Source organism: Apiospora phragmitis (assembly GCF_038363925.1).
Source record: "Apiospora phragmitis strain CBS 135458 chromosome Unknown utg000002l:1.0-5516284.0:1.0-5523493.0, whole genome shotgun sequence".
Lineage (NCBI taxonomy): Eukaryota > Fungi > Ascomycota > Sordariomycetes > Amphisphaeriales > Apiosporaceae > Apiospora > Apiospora phragmitis.
In genome coordinates this window covers 4,069,035-4,093,248 of record NW_027117400.1, presented here as the reverse complement: position 1 = coordinate 4,093,248, position 24,214 = coordinate 4,069,035, and the positions used below count along the sequence as shown (strand labels likewise).

General features: G+C 53.3%; 7 protein-coding genes across 7 annotated transcripts; 2 read left to right on the top strand and 5 right to left on the bottom strand.

The window, feature by feature from the left end:
* Positions 1 to 1,532: 1,532 nt before the first annotated feature.
* Positions 1,533 to 3,552, top strand: PG994_002047 (multidrug resistance protein; the record flags this gene model as incomplete). Its single annotated transcript, XM_066853456.1, has 2 exons — positions 1,533 to 1,993; positions 2,064 to 3,552. The coding sequence occupies 2 exons, from the start codon at positions 1,533 to 1,535 to the stop codon at positions 3,550 to 3,552; spliced, it is 1,950 nt and encodes a 649-aa protein (XP_066721597.1).
* A 980-nt stretch (positions 3,553 to 4,532) lies between these two features.
* Positions 4,533 to 5,248, top strand: PG994_002046 (Centromere protein V-like protein 3; the record flags this gene model as incomplete). Its single annotated transcript, XM_066853455.1, has 3 exons — positions 4,533 to 4,713; positions 4,800 to 4,963; positions 5,120 to 5,248. The coding sequence occupies 3 exons, from the start codon at positions 4,533 to 4,535 to the stop codon at positions 5,246 to 5,248; spliced, it is 474 nt and encodes a 157-aa protein (XP_066721596.1).
* A 131-nt stretch (positions 5,249 to 5,379) lies between these two features.
* On the bottom strand, positions 5,380 to 7,105 carry PG994_002045 (anthranilate synthase component I; the record flags this gene model as incomplete). Its single annotated transcript, XM_066853454.1, has 3 exons — positions 5,380 to 5,504; positions 5,595 to 7,002; positions 7,094 to 7,105. 3 exons carry the CDS (start codon positions 7,103 to 7,105, stop codon positions 5,380 to 5,382), a joined length of 1,545 nt encoding a protein of 514 aa, XP_066721595.1.
* Positions 7,106 to 7,900: 795 nt separating this feature from the next.
* PG994_002044 (ribosomal protein L3) lies at positions 7,901 to 8,514 on the bottom strand (the record flags this gene model as incomplete). The annotated part of the gene is made up of 2 exons (XM_066853453.1): positions 7,901 to 8,155; positions 8,242 to 8,514. The coding sequence occupies 2 exons, from the start codon at positions 8,512 to 8,514 to the stop codon at positions 7,901 to 7,903; spliced, it is 528 nt and encodes a 175-aa protein (XP_066721594.1).
* A 684-nt stretch (positions 8,515 to 9,198) lies between these two features.
* Positions 9,199 to 10,695, bottom strand: PG994_002043 (60S ribosomal protein uL3; the record flags this gene model as incomplete). The annotated part of the gene is made up of 4 exons (XM_066853452.1): positions 9,199 to 9,454; positions 9,508 to 10,181; positions 10,241 to 10,397; positions 10,604 to 10,695. 4 exons carry the CDS (start codon positions 10,693 to 10,695, stop codon positions 9,199 to 9,201), a joined length of 1,179 nt encoding a protein of 392 aa, XP_066721593.1.
* An 808-nt stretch (positions 10,696 to 11,503) lies between these two features.
* PG994_002042 (RCM-1) lies at positions 11,504 to 14,568 on the bottom strand (the record flags this gene model as incomplete). The annotated part of the gene is made up of 8 exons (XM_066853451.1): positions 11,504 to 12,579; positions 12,701 to 13,357; positions 13,411 to 13,567; positions 13,621 to 13,713; positions 13,772 to 13,951; positions 14,008 to 14,090; positions 14,147 to 14,350; positions 14,412 to 14,568. 8 exons carry the CDS (start codon positions 14,566 to 14,568, stop codon positions 11,504 to 11,506), a joined length of 2,607 nt encoding a protein of 868 aa, XP_066721592.1.
* Positions 14,569 to 21,134: 6,566 nt separating this feature from the next.
* Positions 21,135 to 22,295, bottom strand: PG994_002041 (uncharacterized protein; the record flags this gene model as incomplete). The annotated part of the gene is made up of 2 exons (XM_066853450.1): positions 21,135 to 21,843; positions 21,919 to 22,295. The coding sequence occupies 2 exons, from the start codon at positions 22,293 to 22,295 to the stop codon at positions 21,135 to 21,137; spliced, it is 1,086 nt and encodes a 361-aa protein (XP_066721591.1).
* Positions 22,296 to 24,214: the final 1,919 nt, after the last annotated feature.

Below are 24,214 nucleotides of genomic sequence, written 5' to 3'. Positions count from 1 at the left end.
AGAGTGGATCCTGCTCATCAATAGCAGACGGAGATAAAAACTCGCTTCTTAGCCCGACCGGCGTACTGTTTTTTTTTTGTGTCGCAACACGCCCCGCCACTGGGCCGCGGAGCAATGCTTGCAAGCCTGGTATCGAATCAGATTACACGACTCGTAGCTGTTTCTGGAAGGTTACCGTCTGTTCGAAATTGGACGAACGGGTCTCAGGATGTCTGAGCGGACGAACTCTCAGAGACTTCAGCTCACGTCCTCACCACCCCTGCTTCCGAGATCTTTGGGCGGCACCGTCGAGCCCGCATGCGGCATCAGGTTGCGCTCCCTCCACTGAAAGGAGAATTAAGCCAGCCTGACGAGGCCAATCCCCGTGCATGCAAGTACACCCAATTTCAATATCAAATCAACACGAGCAGCCGAGATTCGTCATGCTTACTCTGTCTGCACTGCAGAAACATGCTACATATCGGGTGGCGCCTAATGCGCAACATACATTATCTGCATGCGTTTACACAGGTATGCTGTGTAGCTCTGTAAGCAATTGCCATGAATCATAGTCGCCGGAATTGAAACCTGGCAACGAATCGCGAAAACCCGTTTCATAGTGATGGAAGGACTTGCTGCAAAGCATCGTCTTTAGGTAGATCCTTGCAGACCGGATGAACAAGCCTTTCTGCTTAGTCGCGAACGCCGAACGGTGTCGGGGTCATGGACGCCACGCGCTTGGCCGTTGGCCGTGACGAGCATTGAGCGGAGGCAGGGGAGGGGGAAAAAAAGACCAATTGGGAAACCGATGGGAAATAAAAGGGACTTTTTGGCGGTGGCAACCAAGTCTCAGAACGCTCCTGCCTCGGGTAACCATCTGTTATCTCCAGCTTGCAGGCTGCCAGGCCAGAGAGAGCAAAGGTGGTTTTCCCAACGACCCGCAAGTATTAATTACTGTAGCATGCAGTAACCAAAGCCCAGGGACGACTACTGGACCACCACTGGACCACTATACCATCCCCAATCTGCCCAGATGGGCCCCCCCAATGGCCCCCCATACGCAATATGGAAAAGCTGAGCATCCACTACAGGTGGGCATCTCTGGCAAGACTTTCCACCGGGAAGCTGTGGGCCGGCTTACAAACTAGCAGGCGCAGGGGAATGGGGACCATACCATTTCATGTGAACGGCAAAATAAGAAGAATAGTAATAGTAGTCTGCCTACCTGCTGCTACACTTCTCAGCTTCGACTGGACCATTGCTCCTGCTACGACTCCATCCCCATCTTCGCGAACTTTCTCTGGGCTACGGGCACTTCACCGTTGCTCGCCATTCTTCTTGCCCTCGTTTCTGGTTCCTCGTGTATAATAATAATAGCTCCTCTCCTCTCATTGGTGATAGGGCAATAGGATCCTTACACCCGGCAAACGGTCTACTGGCGCCAGAGTGACGTAGCTTATATATCACAGCCGCATGAAATAAAGAGCGTCGGCCTACGGTAGCAACGACGCCCCCGACAGTGTTTCGGCAACCCGCCGCGGACTCAGGTCAGGATGAATATGGACGAGGTCGATCGAGAGCTGGTGCGCGCGCAGGAGGATGCGCGCCCGGGAGCCCACCCGACACAGCAGCAGCAGCAACCGCAACAGCAACCGCACAGAGCCAGCAATGAGATCGAGCGTGTCGTGACGGCGTCCTCCGCGTCGACGTCATCTAGTAGCGAGGATGGCAACATGGCGCGGCAGCGCACCGTCGGCATGAGCCGCGTCTCGACCCAGGGCGACCTGGAACGGCATCCCACCGAGTTGAGCCGCATCTATACGGCCCGGAGTCAGCATAGTGAGACGATCGGCCGTAGTCTGCGAAGCCGCCACTCGACAGCCACCAAGCCCCTGCCGGCCTTCGGCGCCGGCAAGCCCTTCCCGCCTCCCTTGCCGGAACAGGAGGAATACGTGGTGGAATTCGATGGCGAGAACGACCCCTACCACGCTCAGAACTGGCCGCTGAAGAAGAAGTGAGTATACCGCCCTTACTTGCTGCCAGCTTGTGCTTGATAATTGATATACTAACCCGTACTTCTCTAGATTGCTTACGGCCGCTATGCTTGGTTATACGACAATGACTGCTGCTTTCGCTTCTAGTATCTTTTCCGCCGCCACAAAACCCGTCGCCGCCGTTTTCGGTGTTAGCACCGAAGTTGGTATTCTTGGAGTTTCCCTGTACGTGCTTGGATTCGCGACGGGCCCGACGCTGTGGGCGCCCCTATCGGAATTGAAGGGCCGAAGACTCCCTATCGTGATTGCCATGTTCGGTTTCTCCATCTTTTCCATCGCGTGCGCATCGGCCAAGGATCTGCAGACTCTCCTCATCTGTCGTTTCTTCGCCGGTTTCTGCGGAGCCTGCCCGCTGGCTGTCGTCGCGGCCGTCTTCTCGGATATGTTCGACAATGCCACGCGTGGTGTGGCCATCACTATTTTCTCCATGGCCGTCTTCACCGGTCCCCTATTGGCGCCCTTTGTTGGTGGATTTATTGTCGAGTCCTATCTCGGCTGGCGATGGACCATGTATATTGTTTCCATCATGGGCTTCGCTGCTTTTGTCCTCGACCTTTTCTTCCTCGAGGAGACGTACCCGCCCGTCATCCTCGTCCAGAAGGCCGCCGAGTTACGGCGCCGAACTAAGAACTGGGGTATCCACGCCAAGCAGGAGGAGATCGAGGTCGACTTCAAGGAGCTTATCCAGAAGAACTTCACCCGTCCGATGCGACTGCTGTTTTTCGAGCCGATTGTGACTCTCATTTCCATCTACATGGCCTTCATATACGGTCTTCTGTATCTCTTCCTTACCGCCTACCCCTTCGTCTTCCAGGGTGTTCACGGCTTCAGCGCGGGCAAGTCTGGTCTTTGCTTTTTCGGTATGATTGTTGGCCAGCTTATTGCCGGTACCAACGTGTTGCTCCTGCAGCCTTCGTACCAGAGGAAGCTGGCTGCCAACAACGGTGTCCCCGTTCCCGAATGGCGTCTTCCCGTCGTCATTGCTGGTGGTGTTGCGTTCGCCGCGGGCATCTTTTGGTTTGGATGGTCTGGCTACCGCGAGGATATCCACTGGATCGTCCCGACTCTCTCTGGTCTCCTGACCGGCTATGGCCTGATGGCCATCTTCCTCCAGGCTCTGAACTACCTGGTAGACGCCTACTTGATGTTCGCCGCGTCGGCCATTGCCGGAAACACGTTCCTGCGATCGCTCTGCGGTGCTGGTTTCCCGTTGTTCTCCAGCTACATGTTCAACGGCATGGGCATTAACTACGCCGCTACTTTACTTGGATGCGTCGCCGCGGTCCTGGTCCCGATCCCCGTCATCTTCTACCTGTACGGCCACCGGATCCGCGCCAAGAGCAGCTTCGCACCGACTCCTGCCCCGAACAGCGGCGCAGCGGCCGACAGCAGCATGGAGACGGCCGTCGATGGTGCGGGCGATGTTGACGGCCCGGCGGAGAAGCGCAACGACGGCGCTGATCACGCCGCACTGTCGAACGTCCCGCGCACCACGGAGCAGGAGAGGCACCAAGTCTGAAAGCGCCTTCTTCTTTGCTGAATCATATATCCGAATATTGTACTGCTTTAACTGCTTTAATCATAATTTGAAATGCACGATGACGATTGGTCATGAGGGACAGAATGGAGGGCCTTGAAAATTTGTGTGTGGGGGGGGGGGCGGCGCGGTAGTGGCACAGAGTCATGTTTGATGTTGTTCAAGATACCACTTTGCTCACGGTTGGTTGCATTATAGAAAGCATACCCACGGGCGTTTCTGGGGAAAAGGGGCAGGTTTTTTGCCTGCTTTTGCAAACAAAAAGTTTGGGTTGCTGTTTTTCTTGAGAGATTGATCTTTTTTTTTCTGTCTACGACATCATAAGCGATGAGGCAGACGAGCTTCGCGGATACTCTGTTTTGACTAAGCGACTTGCTTACACGAACGACTGACTGACTAGAACACTTACTTAGTCTAGCGACCTTAATAACTAAAGTATATTATCATAAGAATGATACCTGCTACGCTTGATGCAAACACCATGGATACCTGTGATCTGGCACATTTATTGTACCGGCTCGGCTGCTTATCCCACCCTTTACCGCTCTTTCGCTGCTGTGCCACATGTTGGTGGGCTCGGTCTGCCCTAAGTGATACACGCTGACCTCTGATTACCAAACCCCGGGGTTTTAAATTTCAATCTTCCTGCCGCCTGTAGAGTGAGTTGACAACCTAAGGCTAAAGAGGCTATCAATCGTAAGGGCCTGGTGTTGATTACCAATGAGTGAGGGGTATCCAACCAACAGTATACATACCTGCCTCCTCCATACTCTCCACAATCACTTGGTTGGCTAGAAGCCAATCTTGTAGGAAACAGTACTAACAAAGTCGGCAATATTTGTTCCCGAGGAATATGTATATAATAACATAAGTATCAGTAACAATCTTGTATTGCGTCCAATCTGCCCCGGGTGCGATACTGGTACTATACTATACATAAGAGCAAGCAAGCAGCAACAACCATGTCCACCAGCGCCACCACCACGACGGAAGGGGAGACGACGAAGCCCAGCGGCACCTACGAATGCGGCTGCCACTGCGGCTACATCAAGTTCTCCGTCACCCTCTCGCCGCCGCTGCCCGAGTATGAGGTGGTGCAGTGTAACTGTTCCGCATGCACCCGCTTCGGGTATCTGCTGATCTGTAGGTTTCTTACTTCCTACTCCCTCTCTGGGACACAAGGGCACACACTAACAGGGGACACGCACTTTTTTTCTTCACATCACTAGACCCCGACGCCGCCAATGTCAAGTGGCACAACAACGGCCGCTTTCGCTGTGCGGCCTACCAGTTCAACACCAAGGGCAAAGACCAGCTCTTCTGCCCCAAGTGCGGCGCCAGCCTGGCCATCGACTTCCGTGACGTCAGAAAGCCGCACACGTACGGCATCAGTGTAAGTTCTCTCTCGTCTTCCTGCCTTTTCTTCCCTTGATATTCGACATGCGGAAGAACAAAAGTCGAGACCGGTGTGTACTGCTCCGAGCAAGAGTGCCGCCTGGAAGTCACGAACCAAGCCCGGCCCTCCCTTACTGACTTTACCCTCTTATAGGCTCGCACGATCTACGGTGTCAATCTGGACGAACTGAAATACAAGAAGTTCGACGGTATTAACAAGGTCCAACCGGTCGGTGATTTGTCGGGCCACTACTGGGACGAAGGGAAAGAGGAGATGAAGTAGATCGATCAGCAAGGTTGCTTTTGTGAATTCCGGAAACGCCATGCTATCATTTTTTACCTTGATCCACACGCAGAATGGATGCCACCATTCGTCTAGCAAACCGATGAACCCGTCCGTATTGGTGAAACGACTTAAGACTTCTGTCGCTTGGCATACAGCTTTTCCGCCGTTGTGATGCACTGTATGTTGGCCGCCAACTTGTTCATTGTCTCCATCCACTCATCATACTCGTCTGAGTCGAACACAATGCCTCCTCCTATTCTTATCGTTAGTAAGTAGAGCTATATCGGAATGTACCGAACAGGCCATGTGAAAGGGGCCAGTCACGTATGAGGAGATTACTTACCGGCCTGGAGATATGCAGTACCGGCCTTCACTAGCATAGTACGAAGGGCAATGCAAGTATCCATCTCACCCTCGCTCTCCTTGCCATTCAAGTCTACGCTATTGTAGCCAAAGTAGCCGACGGCACCAGCATAGACACCTCTCTTCTCTTTCTCCAATTCGGCGATGAGTTCCATGGCCTTGACCTTGGGTGCACCCGATACTGTCCCAGCCGGGAAGATCGAGCGGAAGGCGTCGAACCTTGACTGGCCCGGCCGGAGAACGCCAGAAACTTGGGACACCAAGTGCTGAACGTGGCTGAACTTCTCGACTACCATCAATCGGTCCACGCGCGTCGTCAGGGGGTCGCAGATGCGGTTCACGTCGTTGCGCGCCAAATCCACCAACATGACGTGCTCAGCTCGGTCCTTCAGCGAGTTCCTTAGCTCCGATCCGAGCCTCTCATCTTCCTCGGGCGTCTTTCCGCGCTTGACGGTACCTGCAATGGGGTGCGTGATCACGCGCCCAGCTTCGCTCTTCACAAGAAGCTCAGGCGATGCGCCTACGATTTGGAAATCCTTGCAGTTGATATAGAACAGGTACGGCGACGGGTTGACGGTACGGAGATGGCGGTAGATGTTGAACGGGTGCAACGTCGTCGGTCGGGCAAAGCGCTGGGAAGGCACCGCTTGAATGATGTCGCCTGCTACAATGTGCTTCTTCAAGGCCGTGACGTGGCCCTCATATCCCTTTTGACCAATGTTGGAAGTATACTCCTGATCGAGTTTGATCGGACCTTGCTCCGGCAGGGGAATCTCGGGCGCATTGAGAACCTCAATCAGCTCGGTGATGGTGGCTGTGGCCTTCTGGTATTCCGCCTCGAGGTTTCCGAGGTCTTCCGGGACGGGGATGTACGTAATGACCTTCGCGATGCCGTAGAAGCGGTCGAATGCGACAATGGTGTCGAATAGCATGAAGATGGACTCGGGGATCTTGAGCACGTCGTTCATGGGCCGAGCCGTCTTGGGCTCGAAGTAGCGCACGCAGTCGTAACCAACGTAGCCCACCGCGCCACCCGTCAGCGGCGGCAGGGAGACTTCGGGCACCTCGAGCACAACGAAGCGCTCGAGCTCGGCCTCGAGCCCGGGCAAGGGGTCGCAAGCTTCGCCATGTCCCTCTCCCGTAGTGATGACCTTGCGGGGATTCGCGGCGACAAAGCTGTAGCGGCCCAGGCGCTCGGTGGCGGCGCTTTCGAAGAGGAAGGAATACTCGGACTTGGAGTGAGCTGAGATCTTGAGGTATGCGGCGGATGGCGTTATGAGGTCGGCAGAGATCTGGCCATAGATGGGAACGAGGTTGGCCTTTTTAGGACCCGGCTGAGGCTTCGAGAGGAGGTCCTTAATGGTCTCGCAAGACGGTAGTATCACATCCTGTGAGTAAAAGCACCATCTCTTATTAGTTTTCCAACAGACACACACGCATGGTGGGGTACAGGAGGGATGTGTGCGCGAGCAATCTTACCGCTTGATCCATGTTGAGTAGGAGTCTGCTTGTTGATGTTCTTTGCACCCAGATGCAGAATGGCAGAGAGAGTTCACTTTGCGAGAGAACCCGAGTCTTGGTTGCACCAGAACAGGTGGGAATAGCAGCTGGGTGACTCAGTATTGTTGGTTGCAAGTGACTGTAGTAAGCTACGCCTTGCTTGTTATCCCCGAAATTTTGGCAGACTTCCTGTTATCGGACCGCGGGGCAGTTACACAAAGCTAAGCCCACTAACCATCCCATCAACTTGACGCCAATGCCAATGCCAATGCTACTTTGCGCCGAGTAGGTAGGTATGATGTCTGCAGAGCCTCAGTAGGTAGGTAGAAGTAGATCGATAGAAACCTAATATTTTATCGCATGTTCTATAAAGTTAGCGGTTTTATTCTTCTGTCAACGATAAGGGGAGTCATTTGTACGCCGAAGACGAAGACCAAGCATCTCCAACGGGAGATCAAGTAAGCTCTATTTCTCGTCACACAGACGTGCGAGCGATCCTTTTCTCATCTGGCCTACACAGTTCGAAATATACCCACTGAAGGAACTATGCTGATGCAAAAGACTGTCAAATAACTGCCTACCCAGAGTAATCCTCTAGGAGGCCACGATGTACTACCTACATCTAAAGGCGCCTACAGCTCTGTGGCAGATAGAATCGTGTGCGCCATCCCTATCAATTCCTATCAACTATCGCTTCCAAAAAACGCCAAAACTCTCTCGTAAGGAAGAAACACGATATCCCCTCAAATTGTACCCGTGCCTTGTGATATATTGTTCGAGGACAAACTAGCTCTCGACAGCCAGTGCCTTGACACCCACCAATTTCGCATCCTTTCCCTTGCCTTCGGTCGTGACGACCCAGTACTCGACCCGTGAGCTGTCCTTGGGCACCCTGTAGACCCGGACGTCGTTACCCTTGCCAGCCTTGCGCACAGCTTCCAGGAGCTTGTTATACTGGCCCTGAGGGTCCCAGTCCGCCGGGTCTTGAAGCTCGATGTTGGCCGAGGACGGGTTCGGGTGTGCTATCAGCTTCGCAAAATCCTCTGGTGACACCATGATCTAGTTAGCTTGCTGCAAGAATCCCCTCGGCTGTGTAGAAGTGGCACTTGTCCCATAGATAGGTTCACCACGTAGATGCGCAGAGTCGACGTACCTTCGTCCGGCAGACCCTTCCCGCCCTCATCCCACTTCAGCGCGACCGGGACAAACGGCTCGTCCGCATCGCTGACATAGAACGCGTCTTGCGTCGCCTCCTTCAATGCAGCGGGTACCTGGACTCCGTCGTCTGTGGTCTTGAATTCGAGCTTCGCGCCGCCGCTGCTGGCCGGCTTCGCATAGCCCTCGTTCGGGTCCTTGTTGGCCTTGTCGAGGAAAGCCATGTAGTCTTCGTCCGACGCCATGTTGAGTGACCGGGTAATCGTGAAGCCGCGGAAACTATCGCGAATGCTTGCCGACCGAGAAACGTGCCTCGAGAAAGTGTCTACGGGTGATAACTTGCGGAGTGGCGAGCTACCGTGTGCTGTATGGATCTTCGCACGCTCTATTCTTGGTCGGCCTAGATCTTTCGTTGAAGTCACGATCAGGTAGGGACTTGCTGACGATAATGCAGGCAAACGACAGATTGAATGTCTGAGTGACTGGGGAATTGGTGCAATTAGCATTTGCGATGACCTGCAGGTGTTGGAGGGTTGATCAAGGTGGGCGGTTGGTTTGACTGGTATGACGCAATGAGCTTTCAGCTTGCTGGGTTTCTGGCAAATTCTTGCATGGTTGGATGCACTAATACAGTGTATGTTTCAGCTAACCCACACCAACGCATACAGCCTCGCAACTCATAACAAGTATCGCAGCTAATATATACACAGCCTGGGAAGGTATTACAACAGTCACGAGATGTTCACAAAGTGCCTTGCAAGATATTACTGGGTAGTTTGGGCTTTTGTTCATTGCAACTTGTCATTAGCTGCGGTATCAGATTCCTAATTTCATACCACCATGCCCGTCACGAAAAGCCGTGAGAAAAGCAACCCAGAAACTCCGATACATGGACCAGAACCAGAACGAGGAAAGACATGACCAACTCTTTACGAGCTGGGGGCGAGGTCTTTCTTGAGGGTACCCTGGTACTGCTTCTTCTCCGCGGGCGTCTGGAAAGCACCGTGTCCGAACTCGGACGAGGTGTCGATCCACTTGAGCTCGACCTTCTCCAGAGCCTTGCGCGAGGTGTGCGTGAACATGGACTTGCGGAGAGTCATGACTCGCTTCTTGACACCAGGGACCGAACCCTTGACCATGACGAAGTCGTTCTTGACCTCACCATAACGGACGAAGCCACCCAGACTGGAATACTGTTAATAATAATACTTGACTCGGAATCAATAGGGGAAACGTACGGTGTGATGGACTTCTTAGTGACGTCCTGCTCAGTGGAAGCGTTGGACTCGTTGTCACCCTTGCCAATACGGTAAACCTTGTGGTTGACCGAGGTACGGTGATGGTAACCCATCTGACCGGCACGGGCAACAGTCCACTGGACGTGGGACGGATGCCAAGCACCGATACAAGCAACCTTACGGAGACCCTTGTGAGTCTTACGCGGGAGCTTCTTGGTGCCCCAACGGGCGGTGACACCGTTGTAACCGTGACCCTTGGTGACGGCAATGACATCGATCATCTCATCCTGCTCGAAGATGGTGTCGATCTCGAAGGGCTTCTCGAAGAGACCGTGGCCGAACTCGACCTTGTCGGCAACGGAGCCACCGTTGACCTGGATCTCCATAAGGTGGGCCTTCTTCTGCTTAAGAGGCGTCTTGCGGATCTGAGTGTGGGCGAGGACACGGACAACGGTGCAGTACTTCTTCATGCGCTCGAGCTCGCGGGTCATGCTGGAGCCCTTGGACTCGGAGTGCTTCTTGGCGTACTTGGTGAAGGCCTTCTTCTTGGACTTGTACCAGTTCTTGTAGAAGCGGCGCTTGACCTCGTCGCTCAGATGCTCGGCCCAGACGGTGGTGAGCGATCGGAGACCGCGGGGAGTCTCGATGTAGCCCACAAGACCAACAACGATCATCTAGAAAAAAGATGTTAGCCATAGGCACAAATGAGCCAAGCGGGCTGCGTTGTTCGTACAGGTGGAGTATCAATAATGGTAACGGCCTCGACGACCTCCTTCTTGTGCGACTTGGCACCAGGACGGTCGACGTCGCGGACGATAGTGGTCATACCGGCCTTGTAGCCCATAGTGGCCGTCAGGTGGACGGGCTTCTTGGGGTCATCCTTGGGGAAGCTGGAGGCAAAGAGTGGTGTTGATTAGCAAATATTCTTGAACAAGTACATTTGAAACCCGAAAGATCCAACGTTGGCACAATATTGCCCATCCGCCGCTAACTCGACATAAAGGGAGGAAGACCAATTGCAATCCAAACAGTTGTCGTCCTCGATTTCCCAAATGCGCAGAACCACCTTGCAAAAAAATGGATGGGAGGTACTCACGACTTGACCTTACCCCGATGGCGGGCAGCTCGCTTACGGGGCAAGTATGCCAGCGAACCGTGACGGGGAGCCTCGAACTTTCGGTGAGACATCTTGAAGACTGTTCCTGTCGTGAAGGAGTGCAGTCTCTGTCGTTTGGCGATAGGTGGTTGAGGGGGAGAAGAGAGAATAACTACACAAGTTTTCGACTCTTTTTCTGGATGGATGCGCAAAAAGAGTGCTACCCACAAATTTCCCGGGCTTGGGCTTTCTGCAGTTGGCTGCTGTATTGGTGCGCCCTTGCCCCAATAATTGTTGGTGTGGTAGGTGCTGCTGGGGAAAACCACGGAAAAACTGAAAATGCCGTTAGGGTTCAGAAAAAAAAAAGATAAGATAAGATAGGTGCGACGGTAAGTGGAGATCTCGGAACCAGCTCCCCACTACAAAAGCAGTCCGAAGTGATCCGTGCCACTTTTAGTCACTCGCAAGACACTTGACCGCCATGTGCCTTTTACAACTGACCATATTGCAAGCCGTACACGTACGTACGTAGGTATGCAATATACGATTTTATATAGGTAGTCATAGTCAATGATCCTCTCGGAACAAGATGCTGGTTTCATTATGCGTAATATGTGATTCATTTTCACTGCAAAAATGTGCTGGATAAAGTGAATGCTAGCGACTGTCTTTCGATCTCCAACAACCAACTCCAAGCTCACGTTCGACATCCTGACAAGGCCTCCCTGATGATGTACACGCAGTGAGAAGTACGAATTTAACAATAGAACGATGTAAGGAAAAGGGTATGATCATGACTGTGCTTCCAACAAAACAACCGCCACCGCCACCACCGTCACCTTGCGGTGTACTGATAGCATCAATCGAATATGTACCTCCAGACTTTATTATCATTTACTCTTACGAAGCACCCTCCGTCTTGGGGGTGGGCCCGGGTCCTATGCCGTTCATCGTCGCGCTGGTCGGTGTCGTGGTCTTCATGTCACCAGCAGCCGAGGGTGGGCCAGAGGTTGGACCACCGATGGGGATCTTCTTTTCTTCCTCACCACTGTCGTCATAATCTTCGTCAACATCCATTTTCCTGGCGGCACGCTCGGGCTCGTTAAGCTGAGGTGGAGCTGGTGTAGGGTTGTGTTCCACCCTGGCACGCTCGTCTTGGGGGTATTCCTTGGGAGCGGCGCTGGGCGGTGGGGGCTCATGGATGATACCCTGCATGGGCGAAGGACCCTGCTGCATTGGTGGAAGGTGATTTGGGGGCATTGAATGCGCTGGGGGGTGATGAGCTGCATCTGAGGGGTGGTACTGCTCGTTGCCGTGGCGTTGTGCTTCCTCGGCGCGGCGCTGCATATCCTCAGTGCGGCGCTGGTCATCTGCTGCACGGCGCTGGTCCTCCATTCTACGCTGCTCATCAGCAAATCGATGGGCCTCGGGCGAGTTACGGCGGTACGGCTCGGGGCCACCGCGCAGCGGAGTTGAAGGACGTCGGTGACGCATGTCGTGAAGAATGGCTCTGTTCTCTTCAGAAGCAGGCTTCTTCATCGAGGTGTCCTCTTCCCACTCTCGCATTCTCTTGGGGCCGACGGAAGATGGGCGATCATCACGATGCATGGGTCCTTCCGGGCCCATAGGGCCTTTTGGGGTATGGACGCCATTATCCATACTGCTTGGGCCGGCCTCGGGATGGTGAGCATACGGTGGTGGGTGTTGCGGGTACGCCGACTTGGGCGAAGGCATTCGGTTGTCATGCATAGGAGGACGCGACTCCGGGCGTGGAGATCCCTGTCGGTAATTCATGAGCGGATGAGGCGGAGGACCTCCGTTCGGAGGTTGCGCATTGGCGGGCGTCATACTGGCAGGGATTGTTGGCCCAGTATAGTTGGGGTTGGAAATTCTGCCCGGGGCATGCTGCGATCCCGGAGGCGGTTGAGGTTGGCCGGGGGGCTGGCCCATAAGGAGGACCAGGAGAAGGACCCCGTCTAATAGGACCCGAATTGGGTACCGGTCCTGTGCCTTGTGCTGGCCCAGGTCCGGATGCTGGTCCTTGAGCAGGCCCAGGTACTGGACCAGGACCAAGGGGACCAGGGCGGTTTGGTTCACCATAGGGCCTCATTTGCTGTTCTTGGCGGGGGCTCGGCTGGCGCGGCATGGGCGGAGCTGGGCCGCGGAATGGCTCTCGCTGGTCATAGGGATTGGGAGGCTGAGGAGTGTTGATCTCAGAGAGTCTGTAACCATTGGCGCCGGCTGGTCCTCCGAGGGGACGGCCGGGCTGTGGCTGTTGAGGCGCACTCGATGCTCCGGTCCATTGAGGGGCTTGTGGGCCCTGGGCCTGGTAAGACTGAGGGTGCACATCCGTCGGAGCAGGAGCAGGCCCGCCGGGTACAACGCCATTCGATTGCCCAGCGCGAAGGAGTTGCAGCCTGGCCTTAATGTGAGGATTCTGGGGATCCAGCTCGGCAGCTCGCTGATAGGCATCGAGCGCATCGGCGATTTGGTTGTTGCAGCTCTCGTACAGAGTACCGAGATCATACCATACTTCCGAGATGTAAGGATTCAGGCGAATGGCCCGAGAATACGCGTCCAGAGCATCGCGGTATTGGTTGATCTGATAGTACAGCACACCAATGGAGCACCAGAAAGTAGGGTTGCGCCCGTCGCGATAAACAGCTTGCTGATAGGCCTCATAAGCCTTAGGATACTTCTGCTGCGACATGTAGCATCGCCCCAGCAAATACCAGCTCTGCGCATCACTGTTATCTAAAATGTAATGTTAGCGCCATTCGTAAGTCGATCTTGGGACATCCACCTACCGGCAGCAACTGATTTCTCAAGAAATTCAATGGCGCGCTCCTGGTTCTGGTAACTGCTGCTCTGGTTGTGATGCAGCCAGCCGAGCTGCTGCAATACTTTAGCGTGATGCGGATCGCGATCCAGCACGCGGTTATAGGCAGACTTGGCGTTGTCATACTAGAGAAGACATTAGCTGTGCGTTCAACATTATAGGGTTCATGACTACTCACATCTTTCTGCTGCTCGTGGACGTGTCCAATCTGGAACCATATATCCTCCTCGGTCAACGGTGGCGGGGGAGAAGATACAATGTATTTAAAGCACTAGAAGAGGTGAGCAAGACTTGACCGTATGAAGAGATGGCGGATAGGTACGACAAACCTCTAGACTTTGACCAAACTTGGACTGTTGCTTGTATATTATACCAAGTCGGAAGTAGATCTCATTGGCCTTTTCGAAGTCCGGCTGCATCTGCATGACTTGCGAGAAAGCTTCCTCGGCATGCTCTAGAGAGCCATAGCGGTCATAGAGAATGCCTATCCCATACCACAACTTAGGTTCCTACAAAGTGGTCAGTGACAGCCTAATGTAGTCAAGGGGTCGCTTGGTGGACAAACCTTGGGGTTAGGCAAATTTACGAGAGCCGACTGATACGCGGCATACGCTTGCTGCAGATCGTCCATCATCAGATAGCAGTGGCCTATGCAAAGGTCAGTCAGTCATGAGCAACTTTAGGAGAGGTAAACAGGCGCGTACCAAGACTTCCCCACACTTCACCGTTTCTATCATCAATCTTTAGAATGGCCTGCAAGAACTCAACGGCCTTGTGAAACTCCTCTCGCGTCCTGAGGATCAGGCTGATGGCGTTCATCGCTGGGATGGACTGTGGGTTCGCGCGCAATGCGTGTTCATATGCGCTCATGGCGTCGTCGAGGCTGCCAAGCAGTTCGGAAAAACTGCCTATGTACGCGACGAGGTTAGCGATATCTTACGCGAAGAAGGCCGGACGGAGCAGGCTTACCTATTTGCATCCACAGATGCTCATTGACGGTGCTAATGTGGCGAGAAGGGACAGCAGCGGCCGCGCCATAGTGAACCGCGGCATTGGGCGGGGGCCCTTGCGGGCCACCATGATGCATTTGCATCGGCATCTGAGGCGACGGGTTGTGGTTTGCCATGATGCCCTACCAATCTCAACTTAGGAACGAGATGGTCGGATATCTAAGATGATAGATGGAGAAGAGCAGGGGAGGTTTAGTCGAGAGCCGACCGAGATCTGGCTAGGCCCAAGGCGGTTCGCGACGTACGCGAGACAGCTATGCGCCGACGATTCGATCTGGGGCTCGGCCGTGAAACCGAGGCAACAATGGCGACACGGGACAGAAACGTCGTCGTCGTCGCGGTGTCTGGTCGGGCGTGATAGGAGCCAAGTATATGGGCTGCCTATACTATCTTTCTCCGAACCGAATGGCTGCTGACAGAGTATTGTGGAAATGTGCTCGCTCCCCAACAAGTCTGGCCCAGGCGCGGCAGTAAGTAAGGAGAGTGATAAGGGTGTAAGCTAAAAGCTTAAAGGGAGCGACAGAGTCGTCGCTACAGACCAAGGCTGGATCTTGGGGCAAAGCTCCAGCCTGTGGATGGCAGGGTGTGGGAGTTGAGGGTGAAGGTTAAGAGATGGGTGATAGGTTTGGGTGGTGAACGAGTTCAGAAGGAGAAGGACGGGCGGAGCAAGCAGACAATAATTCTGCTCTCTTCAGTCCTCACTCCTCGCTGCAAACTACCCTTACCCACGGGACGCTCGTAAGAACAACTTTCGTAATGTGGAGCATGCAGATGGGAAGCGGTCCCCTGGAGCAGGCGACATGGAAAAGACCGGGACATTGTGTACTTGGTTGTGTCTCCAATGTACCCATGCTTACTTCGGCTGATTGTGGGGTCGGCGCTTGTCGTACTCTCTCGGGCCTCACCCACACATAAGATGGCACATCCACCCTTTCTTTTTTCTCTTCCCTGCTCTGCACCATATCAAGTATCCATCCCTATATTATTGCTTCTCATTATCGCCCACCCCGTCCCGTCACCAGTCGTGGCAGGTCACCAGTAACACTTCCCAGAACACCCCCCAAGGCTGGCGGAGGACGAGGTGACCAACAGCCATGACGACCGAGTATACCTAATACAGTATCTTATGGCCAACCGGGTGAGGCAGGATAGCCTCACGAAAGGAGCGATATGCTTGTTTCGCCCGGTACCTGATCTGTTCCTGCCATTACACATGGAAACTCTAACAAGAGTCTGTGTATGTGCATTGGAGGAAACTGTCTAACCGTCTCCCTCCCTCTAGGCCTAAGATGAGATGCATTACATGCCACCGGTCCATTGAACTGTAACAGTTCGTTGCTTGCCAGTGCGGCCATTTCCGCCGGCTTCCAAACCACGGTACCCTCTGCGCGAGTGAGTACGTACTTCAGCCCCAGGAACCCCGAACGAATGAGTTTGGAACAGGTCAAGGTTAATGTAACGAACGTGGAGACACTGTACTCGCCAGGTACCAAGGGGGACCTTAAGCCCGCACCAGCCAGAGGTTGCTCCAAATTTGGCCCATCGCCGTGGTGGCGGCAAGGAACATTTGGGAAAAGCGGTACCCTCCCATAGTTTGGTACGGCGGAAGGAGACTAAAAAAACAAGGTGTGCCATCCAACAACATCCATGGACCATGGGCACCTAGTATATGATGATGACACGCCCTGCCTCGACGTCCTAATCCTCCTTGTCCTCCAAAAGTGTCCTTGTCTCCGTTCAGCCGCCCACACACCACACACCATCCGTCAGGCCACTATCTACACCCCCAGGCCCACCCGCACCACACAGCACCCGGTTACACAAACACACACACTCACGGCCACACTCCCTCACCCACTAATCCACCCATCAAGGAGCCAAGAGGAGGCCATTTAAATTGAGGGACGCTTATCGCAGCTCGGAGTATTTATCCTCGCCAACTGGCCCCGTCAGCGCTCCGAATTAACAGAAAAACGCGCAGGGTGCATTACTCAAGATGGTTGATTTGTCCCCAGCCTTCTAGAAAATCCTTTCCTCTCACACGCTGGCCTACATACAGCTCCTCGAAGTACTTCACGCGCAGCACCCTGACCGTCAGGTACCTTACCTTACTTCCCACTCCTACTTAGTAATCGCACCCGTCATCGTTCGGCTATCCAGGTCGGTGCACGTACACGCCCTTACTGTTTAGCCCAATCCCAACCCGCGGTCTACCTACAGGCTACAGCACTACCGCGACAGATGCATCATCAGAGGAGCCGGATCATCGTGGATGATGGGCGATCTTGACACAACACCCATACACCGAAAAGCAAACACACAGTTGAGGTGATCATGCTAAAGAGGTTTTGCCCGCCCTCTCGGTAGTGGTAACCGCTAGCCTCCTCCTTGGACAGTGTGAAATGTGCAAGTATGTGGACTGTGGAACTATCGACGGATGAGAGAGATTTGATCTTTTGCTTCATCTCGGTCGTTAGCGAAATGTTTCTGGCGATGTGACCGTATGTGTCTGCCAAGAGCGCCGACTATTCCTCTGTTCGGTGCTTTCCTTTGTGGGCCAAATCGTGTCAGGTGAGCCGCTATTGCCGGGCTTTCTGGGCTTGGCCGCGGTGTCGAGCATGCAGATCGTCCCATCGGCTGCGGAGACGCTACCGAACAAGCGCTGGCCAGCCAATATTACCGTGAGCCTGAGATACTTGCCGTGACAGCGTGTCTTAATAATCGGTTCCATTGCGTACGTGCCCCCTGCGTGCCGGCTTGTCGATACGCTGTGTCACATTCATCTGGCCCGGCTTTTCGAATATGCACCGACAATATATGTATTACTGTATGTTTAGAAGATTTACATAGACAAAATCTATCTATGCGTCTGGGGTATATCGATCTGGGTCGGGATTCGCCTGCTCCATGCGATCTCTTTGTTAGCAAGGGCCAAGCAAGCAAGATTGGGCGAAACAGCCCCCAACTCGTTTCCAGCAACTTGTTTCGGTCATTTGAGATGGCACTGGCGCATGAACGTAAAAGAGGGAGAGGCTGAAAACGGCACCATTGTGAGCAGAGCCGCTGTCCCAGCGAGGGCCCCCTAGAGTTCGGGCATTGCTAGACCCAAGCTCCGGGGCGAGATAAGGTACGCTCTAACGAAAGTTTTCCCGAAATATATCCCACACGTCTAATGCTGTCGTGTGTCGCATGTGGGTGCGTGCATCATCATGTTTCTCTGTTGTGGTGAAAATGAGATTGGCTTTGAAACATCATACTTTCTTACCGAACAACTTGGGGGATCCTTCCTACTCTTTAGTGGAAAGAAACGCGATGCTATTCCGGAGGGGTTAATAGAGCAATGCTGCCAAACTGCGACGTGGTAGTACCCGTGTAAGAAGAGGTGAGACTCGGAAAAAGAATGGTTGTTGCTGCTGACGCTGCTTCTCCAACATTCACCCTCTAGCAGCCGCTAGACCTGTTTCTGATTCCACCCACGTGTTGAGTGGGAATCGTTTCTGCCCAACTTGAGATTGATTTCACTCTCACCGCGTACGCAGACTGACTGCTGGTGCGTGCGGGTTGGTGTCTTATATCTTGTCTTGGAGCTTTCAGTGAACCGGTCTGTCTTCCTTTCTAAGACGAACTATACAGGCGCTAAATCATACACTCCCGCACTGTAGTAAACACGGAAAATTGTGGAAGCTCAAAAGCTACTTTCTATGGCATCCGCAAAAGTGTAGCATAGTATAAGAATATTGAAAAATCAAATGCCGAGAAAAGGGCGCATTCCCATTGACTATCATCATGGGGTTTTTTTTTCATACATACCCCCAACTTCAAAGATATCCGCGAGCCAGTAGTCATGGTCATGCGATGCAGATGATAGATGCATGTATGTATGGCATTCTAGACGAGCCGGGCAAGCATTCACCTGTGCTTGGTACTTTGCCGGCCGTTGACGAGTTATTACCAACTTCGTATATAAGTGGCTGGTGTTGCTCGGCTTTTGTAACGAGCGGCATTCAATATCTGCGGGCGATATGCCAGGGTATCTATGTGACGAAGTGGTATGTGATTGCCCGGAGTGGCGAGGGGGGTGCATGTACGGTGCGTATAGCATGGAACGGGAGGGGAGATATCGTGGACATACCAGGAGACACAACGGAGTCTCTTCCGTTCGGCGAGGAGAGAGGACGATCCTCTTTAGGCTTAAAACGCCCGCGGCGTCAGAAGAAACAGCTGACAAACCTTAGCTTGGATGTTTACAGAGGCCAGAACGAAAACAATGAGGCAATGATGGACGCGATGCAAAATTTACGACGTAGTGGTAGTCGGTAGTCGTGGTAGAGTCAGTCGTTCGTTGTCCAGACTTTGGGCGGCGACATGGCTAGGGCGCGGGCTAGATGGGGAGAATTCCTGGGGCTTAAGGGCTTAACTCTCGGCCCCAAGCCCTAGCCTAATCAGAGCATCTAGATCGAGCCCCCCGCCACCCCTTGTAGTAGGCTATACTTGATTATGTATTATTATGGTACATACACACATGTGCTGTGCTGCTGCATACATATGCAGACCAGGCCTCCTCATTCGCCACGTACGGCGGTATGTATGTACGATTTGTTTCCCCCATGTCCTCCGCCGATGTTGTGTGTGAGAGAGTGAGTGTGAGAGGGTGTGTTGCTGTCGCTGTACGAGTGCCCCCTCGGTGGCAGCTCCACTCACACACTCTCTCACACCTGTGGGCAATACATATATCATGTATGTACTGTACGCATATAGTAATACGCGCATACATACTACCATCCATTCCCAGTCTATCCATGACAAGAACAAGACAGCGCGCGCGAGATGCAGTAACCAGATTGCCTTGCCCTTTCTTTCTTTGCCTGGCTGCATGACTTGGCGTCCAGGGTGGGTTGACCGGCTCCGTCACCCATGCGTTCGACCCCACCCCCCCTTGCAACCGCCTTTCATCATCATCGTCCGTCAGTTTGCCCGCACGAGACAGCCGAGAGAGATGGCAGAGGCTTGTGTTGGCTCGTGCTAGCGGGGGTGACCGCAGCGGCGCCCCTTCTTCTTCTCACACTCGGGGGAGCAAGCCACACAGGAGATAAGAGAGCCACTTGCTCCCCCCATCCCACCGCTGTTTGGGACCCGTCTGTCTTTCTCTCTGCTTGCCCGCCCCTGCTAAGACCAATTATGCATGTACAAGAAGACCACTTACGCTACGCTATGCACGCCCACGCCCGCGCCCACACACACCAGATGAGACTCGCTCTAGGGTAGAACTGTGCGTCAGATGTTGAGCTGGTTCTAGTTCCCTGCAGTCCCTTTATTAGTCCCACGAATCAGTCCCCTTACCGGTCGGCTTGGCGTTCATGTTCATAAAAGGTACGGACGGTACTGATGTATGTTTCTCGCGGCCTCTTTTTTAGCATTGATGGATACAAATCTGTCTACTGTATGGAGAGCTTGGACCCAGACCCCAGGCTGCCCTTTGTTTTCTGCTGCGCCATTTCTGATCCATCTTAAGGGGTACTGTTACAGGGATGGGGCGTAGATTAGTTACGTAGTCACTTGCCCCGGCCAGAAGCCGAGTTATCAATTCGGGAAACGGTAAGTAAATATGCAATGCGTGATGATATAGATATATATCCATTCCTACCTAACCCCCTTCAGAAGCCCCTCCTCCTCCTCCAGGGTGGCTGATTTGTGGTTTGCTGCAAGTCTGCTTTCGCTCGCTTATTTACAACGGGCGAGAAAGGTAGCTATGATAGATACGATACGGCCGGGGGGGTGGGGGGTGCAGTTGAAACACGGCCATCTTATTTTAGGCAGGCCTGCAGAACAATTCTGCGGGATCGGGACGCATGAAGCGACAAGGAAGACGCCGCTGGGAACGATGGGCGTATGTAGATCGGATCATCGAACCTCCATCAAGGAGCATCTAAAACACGCCCCATCCGTTTGTCCCCGAATTAATGAAGAAATAAGGCTTGATCATAGAATCACCGACGAGCCGAGCTTTCCCCCGTCCTCCATGGGCATGACGGTTGTCAAAAGCCAAGAAAGTTAGTCAGAGGGTCACCGTGTGCCTGTGTTTCTTGTGTATCGTCTTGTTTTCCGTAGCACTCGCTCGAAGAGATGTCTGTCTGCACGTACATACATATGCATCCGTTCGCCGCCGTACACAGCCGATCCATCTGTGGTGGAACAGGTAGATTATGATGCTGAGACAATCTGTGCCTGTCTGAAGTTTGTCAGAGCAGGTTTGTCAAGGTCGTAGCTGTCTTTCTCCACGCCAGCCACAACAGTCAGACTCATCTCGGATGCCCATGTATTATTAGCTAATGCCCGCCGTGCCCAGCCAGCGCTTGCGGCGCCACGACGTAGCACGTTGCCGAAGGCTCAAGTGTCCGACGAAACAGCATGCCTGCACCACATGAGTGTTTGAGAGACGATGCGAGATTGACATTATATAATACAGTCTTTGCGATGTATTGTCGCCTAACAGACCTTTGGAATAAACTATCTCGAAAGCGTCGAGGGTCAAGACGAGAGGGAGAGGGCCGCATCAAGAATACATTTGACTATCCACAACACCAGCCAATTCCAATTCTATGTCCTACTCCATGCGCATGCTTGACTAGAATACAATAGAATTCCCAGACTCCGGTAGGCCCCAATAAAATGCAGCAAACTCCTATGACACTTCCTTCTCGTGGTCATGATCAGGGTTGTAGTTTGTCTCTCCCAACATGGCCGTGGGTTGAGACGTCATGGCCGTCTGGGTACTAGACTGCGGTTGGATGCTTATGGTCGGGTCACTGGTTTGATTGGGTGGTTGAGATGAGCTTCGTGTAGACGTCGCTGCATGTAGTCTTTGATCCAAAGCCTTGAGCGCAAGAGCTCGTCTTCTTTCTGCCTCGGCTCTTACACCCCCAGGGGCACCTCGCGGCAGATAGCTGCCACCCTGGCCGGTCGACGCATCTCCTGGTGAGAATGGTGTGCAGACCCTCATTGCCACTAGGGCGTTGAAAATTTGGTCCGAGAATGCGGCGACAAATGGCTTTACGGGTCCCGGGAAGAACTCGGCAAAGGCAAAAGTTTCGCTGGCATCTCCCCGCATCGAAGTCGGTTGCGAGGAGTCGAGGTCAGGAAACACAGTCTTGTAGAAACGCAGGTAAGTCCAGCTTGTTAGGAAGGCGAACAAAGCCAGGAACAAGGAGGCGCTCGTGAGGAGCGGTGTCAGCGAAAGAATCGTCACGACACCAATATATATCAGAGGAAACTTGGGCACCCTCATCGACAAGATGCCACGGAAAAGGGTGACAGTATGCGCAGGAACGAGCTGGCTGAACGCGACGAGGAAGGATATCTGCAGAGGAATGGTTCCAGCAATCGTGGTCAGACTATCCAGCGAACATCATCAGTATTTGTTGATAGCCAGTGACAATTATGAATAGGATTAGGGGTTTGCCACTTACGTCCACCTTTCGTTGCGTGTAAGCGTAAACAGCATCACCAACACCAGGAAGCAGAGCAGGTTGGGTATGAGAGACACCACCAAGAGAAACTTGGCAAACTCTCTGGACGACCAGGCACGTTCGAGGTAACGCCCACCATGGAACAGCGTCAAACCAGCAATGGACAGCGTGAAGATGTTACTCTCCACCAAAGCGGCTGTGACGAATGTCCATGGGTAGAACAGCGACAACTGAGGTACCAGAGTGAGCCACTCGACGACGATTTCCGACTGCGCAGACCATTGTCGATATCGCACTGCGGCACTCAATACCGACTGGAGGAGTAGAGCAACCAGCAAGATCCGGGTGACTGGGGGAATGTTGAGTCGCGGAGGCATGGCTGTATGCTGACAATGGCGTCCTACGTCAAGCGAAGTCGGAGATATCCATACACAACAGTCCCAGCGGGTATGCGAACAGGTTCCTGCCGTCAATCGATGCTTCGGGAATCCCGCTTGCCGGCGTGGTCAAAGTGTGGATGAAGAAATGCTACGGGCGTCGAATATAGCATCTATGCACATCATACCCCAAGAAGACACGTTCGGGTAGTGTCGCATCACGGCCAGAGTCAGAACAGTCGCGCCGAAGGTGGCCCAAGCTTTTCGGCCTTTCCTCCTTGATTCCTTTTGGTTACCTAAAGCTTTTCCCAGCTCGCCGGTGACAGAAACGCTCACCTTGAAGAAATAGGCTTGGCATCGAAATGTGGGGACTTGGCGGGACTTGACGAGCGACCCGCAGCCAGGGGCGCAGATTCAGCATCGGTAGTGCAACCAACCGCTTCGAGTCATGGTTCTGGATTCTCTACCTCACAGCCGAAACATTCCGTTGAAATCAGGATCCCTTCCAAACAAACATGTACTGGCTTGCTGGCTCGGTCGAGGTATTTACTAGTTCGGACTTCATCTTTACTACACAATAGGCACAGAGATTGCGAGGGCGGGATGGATATGGGCCAAGCCAAGTGCTCATGGTGTCCCGTACGGATTCCCAGTACTGACTTGGGTACCTTGCCTTGTCCGGATCAATAGTCCTTTCCCCACCCCTCCATGTTGTTTGTAAGGTATCCATCTTCGGCCATCTCTAATAATACGGACAGAATCAATCACCAACCGTCACTCTCGAAGAAGACCTCACGTCAACGGCAGATCAACTAACCGCTGATGATGGATGACACTATGTACTGTTCAGACTGATATTGTGTACTCAGCCATCCGTCCGGCTCCCGACAACAATTGAATCTCTGCAGACTTATATCCCCCGCTACATGTCAACGCACCTGCAGTCTCGGCAACATTAGACTGCTACCCGGAAGACCCCAGTCTACTGATTGGCATCTTACCCGGCCCTCTGCCAACACAACACACCTGGCCAGAAACCTGGCTTCATGGCCGGAGAGCATTGCCGCGAAGGGCACACCATTGAACGCCGAGTATTGACCGTCTTGGCCATGGCTTTGACACCGTCCAACAGTTGCATACACGCTCAAGCAAATGCATGTTGGTGGTTTTTTTTTATAGATATTCTACCCGAACTTGGCGACTCCTTCATTGCGGGAAGCGAATTCGCTACCGACGACTAGTCAGTCCACTGCTGTTCAGTCGGCCACTCATCATTGTGGCATCTCAAATTGCATCATGCGCGTGAGCTGCTAGCTGTGCGTGAGAGAAGCATGGAAGGCTAACCGTGTTGGGATAGTAGTCGGGACACAACGATCATCTGTGACCAAGCGATTGTGTCTGCCGATCATCCACTTGGAATGTTTCTGTTTTTACTCCGTACTCTTACTCCTCTGCTTCATCGGGGCAACACCCACGGCCCATGGCATGGCAATGATGTCGAAAGCCCCAGCCGAGCTGCAGTAATACTTCAAATTCGGAGATGGCTGCTTTGTTACCAAGCCAGTCAGTACAGCTGCTTCAAGTGGATGGTTTCGTTCATTTCATCAATGGCCGGTAGAGCGATGAACCCAGTGCCAATCGAACACCCAGCCCAACATATTGAATGCTCCTTTGACTAGGCTTGTCTGGTCTTGGCGGCCCATCCTAGCCCCCCTGGCTCTTTTCGGGGCTGCCAAGGTTGTGTCGACAAGGAGATTGAATCAAGCATACATACTGTGACTGGGCTGACGGACCATTCGAGATTTGATGTTCCAGCATACCTACCTTGGTCCTTCCAGCCTGTAGGTACCCCTAAAAGCTTCAGGGTAAACCCCACGGTTCGGTCAGCATGCCCGCCCGTCTTACCAGAATACAAAGTT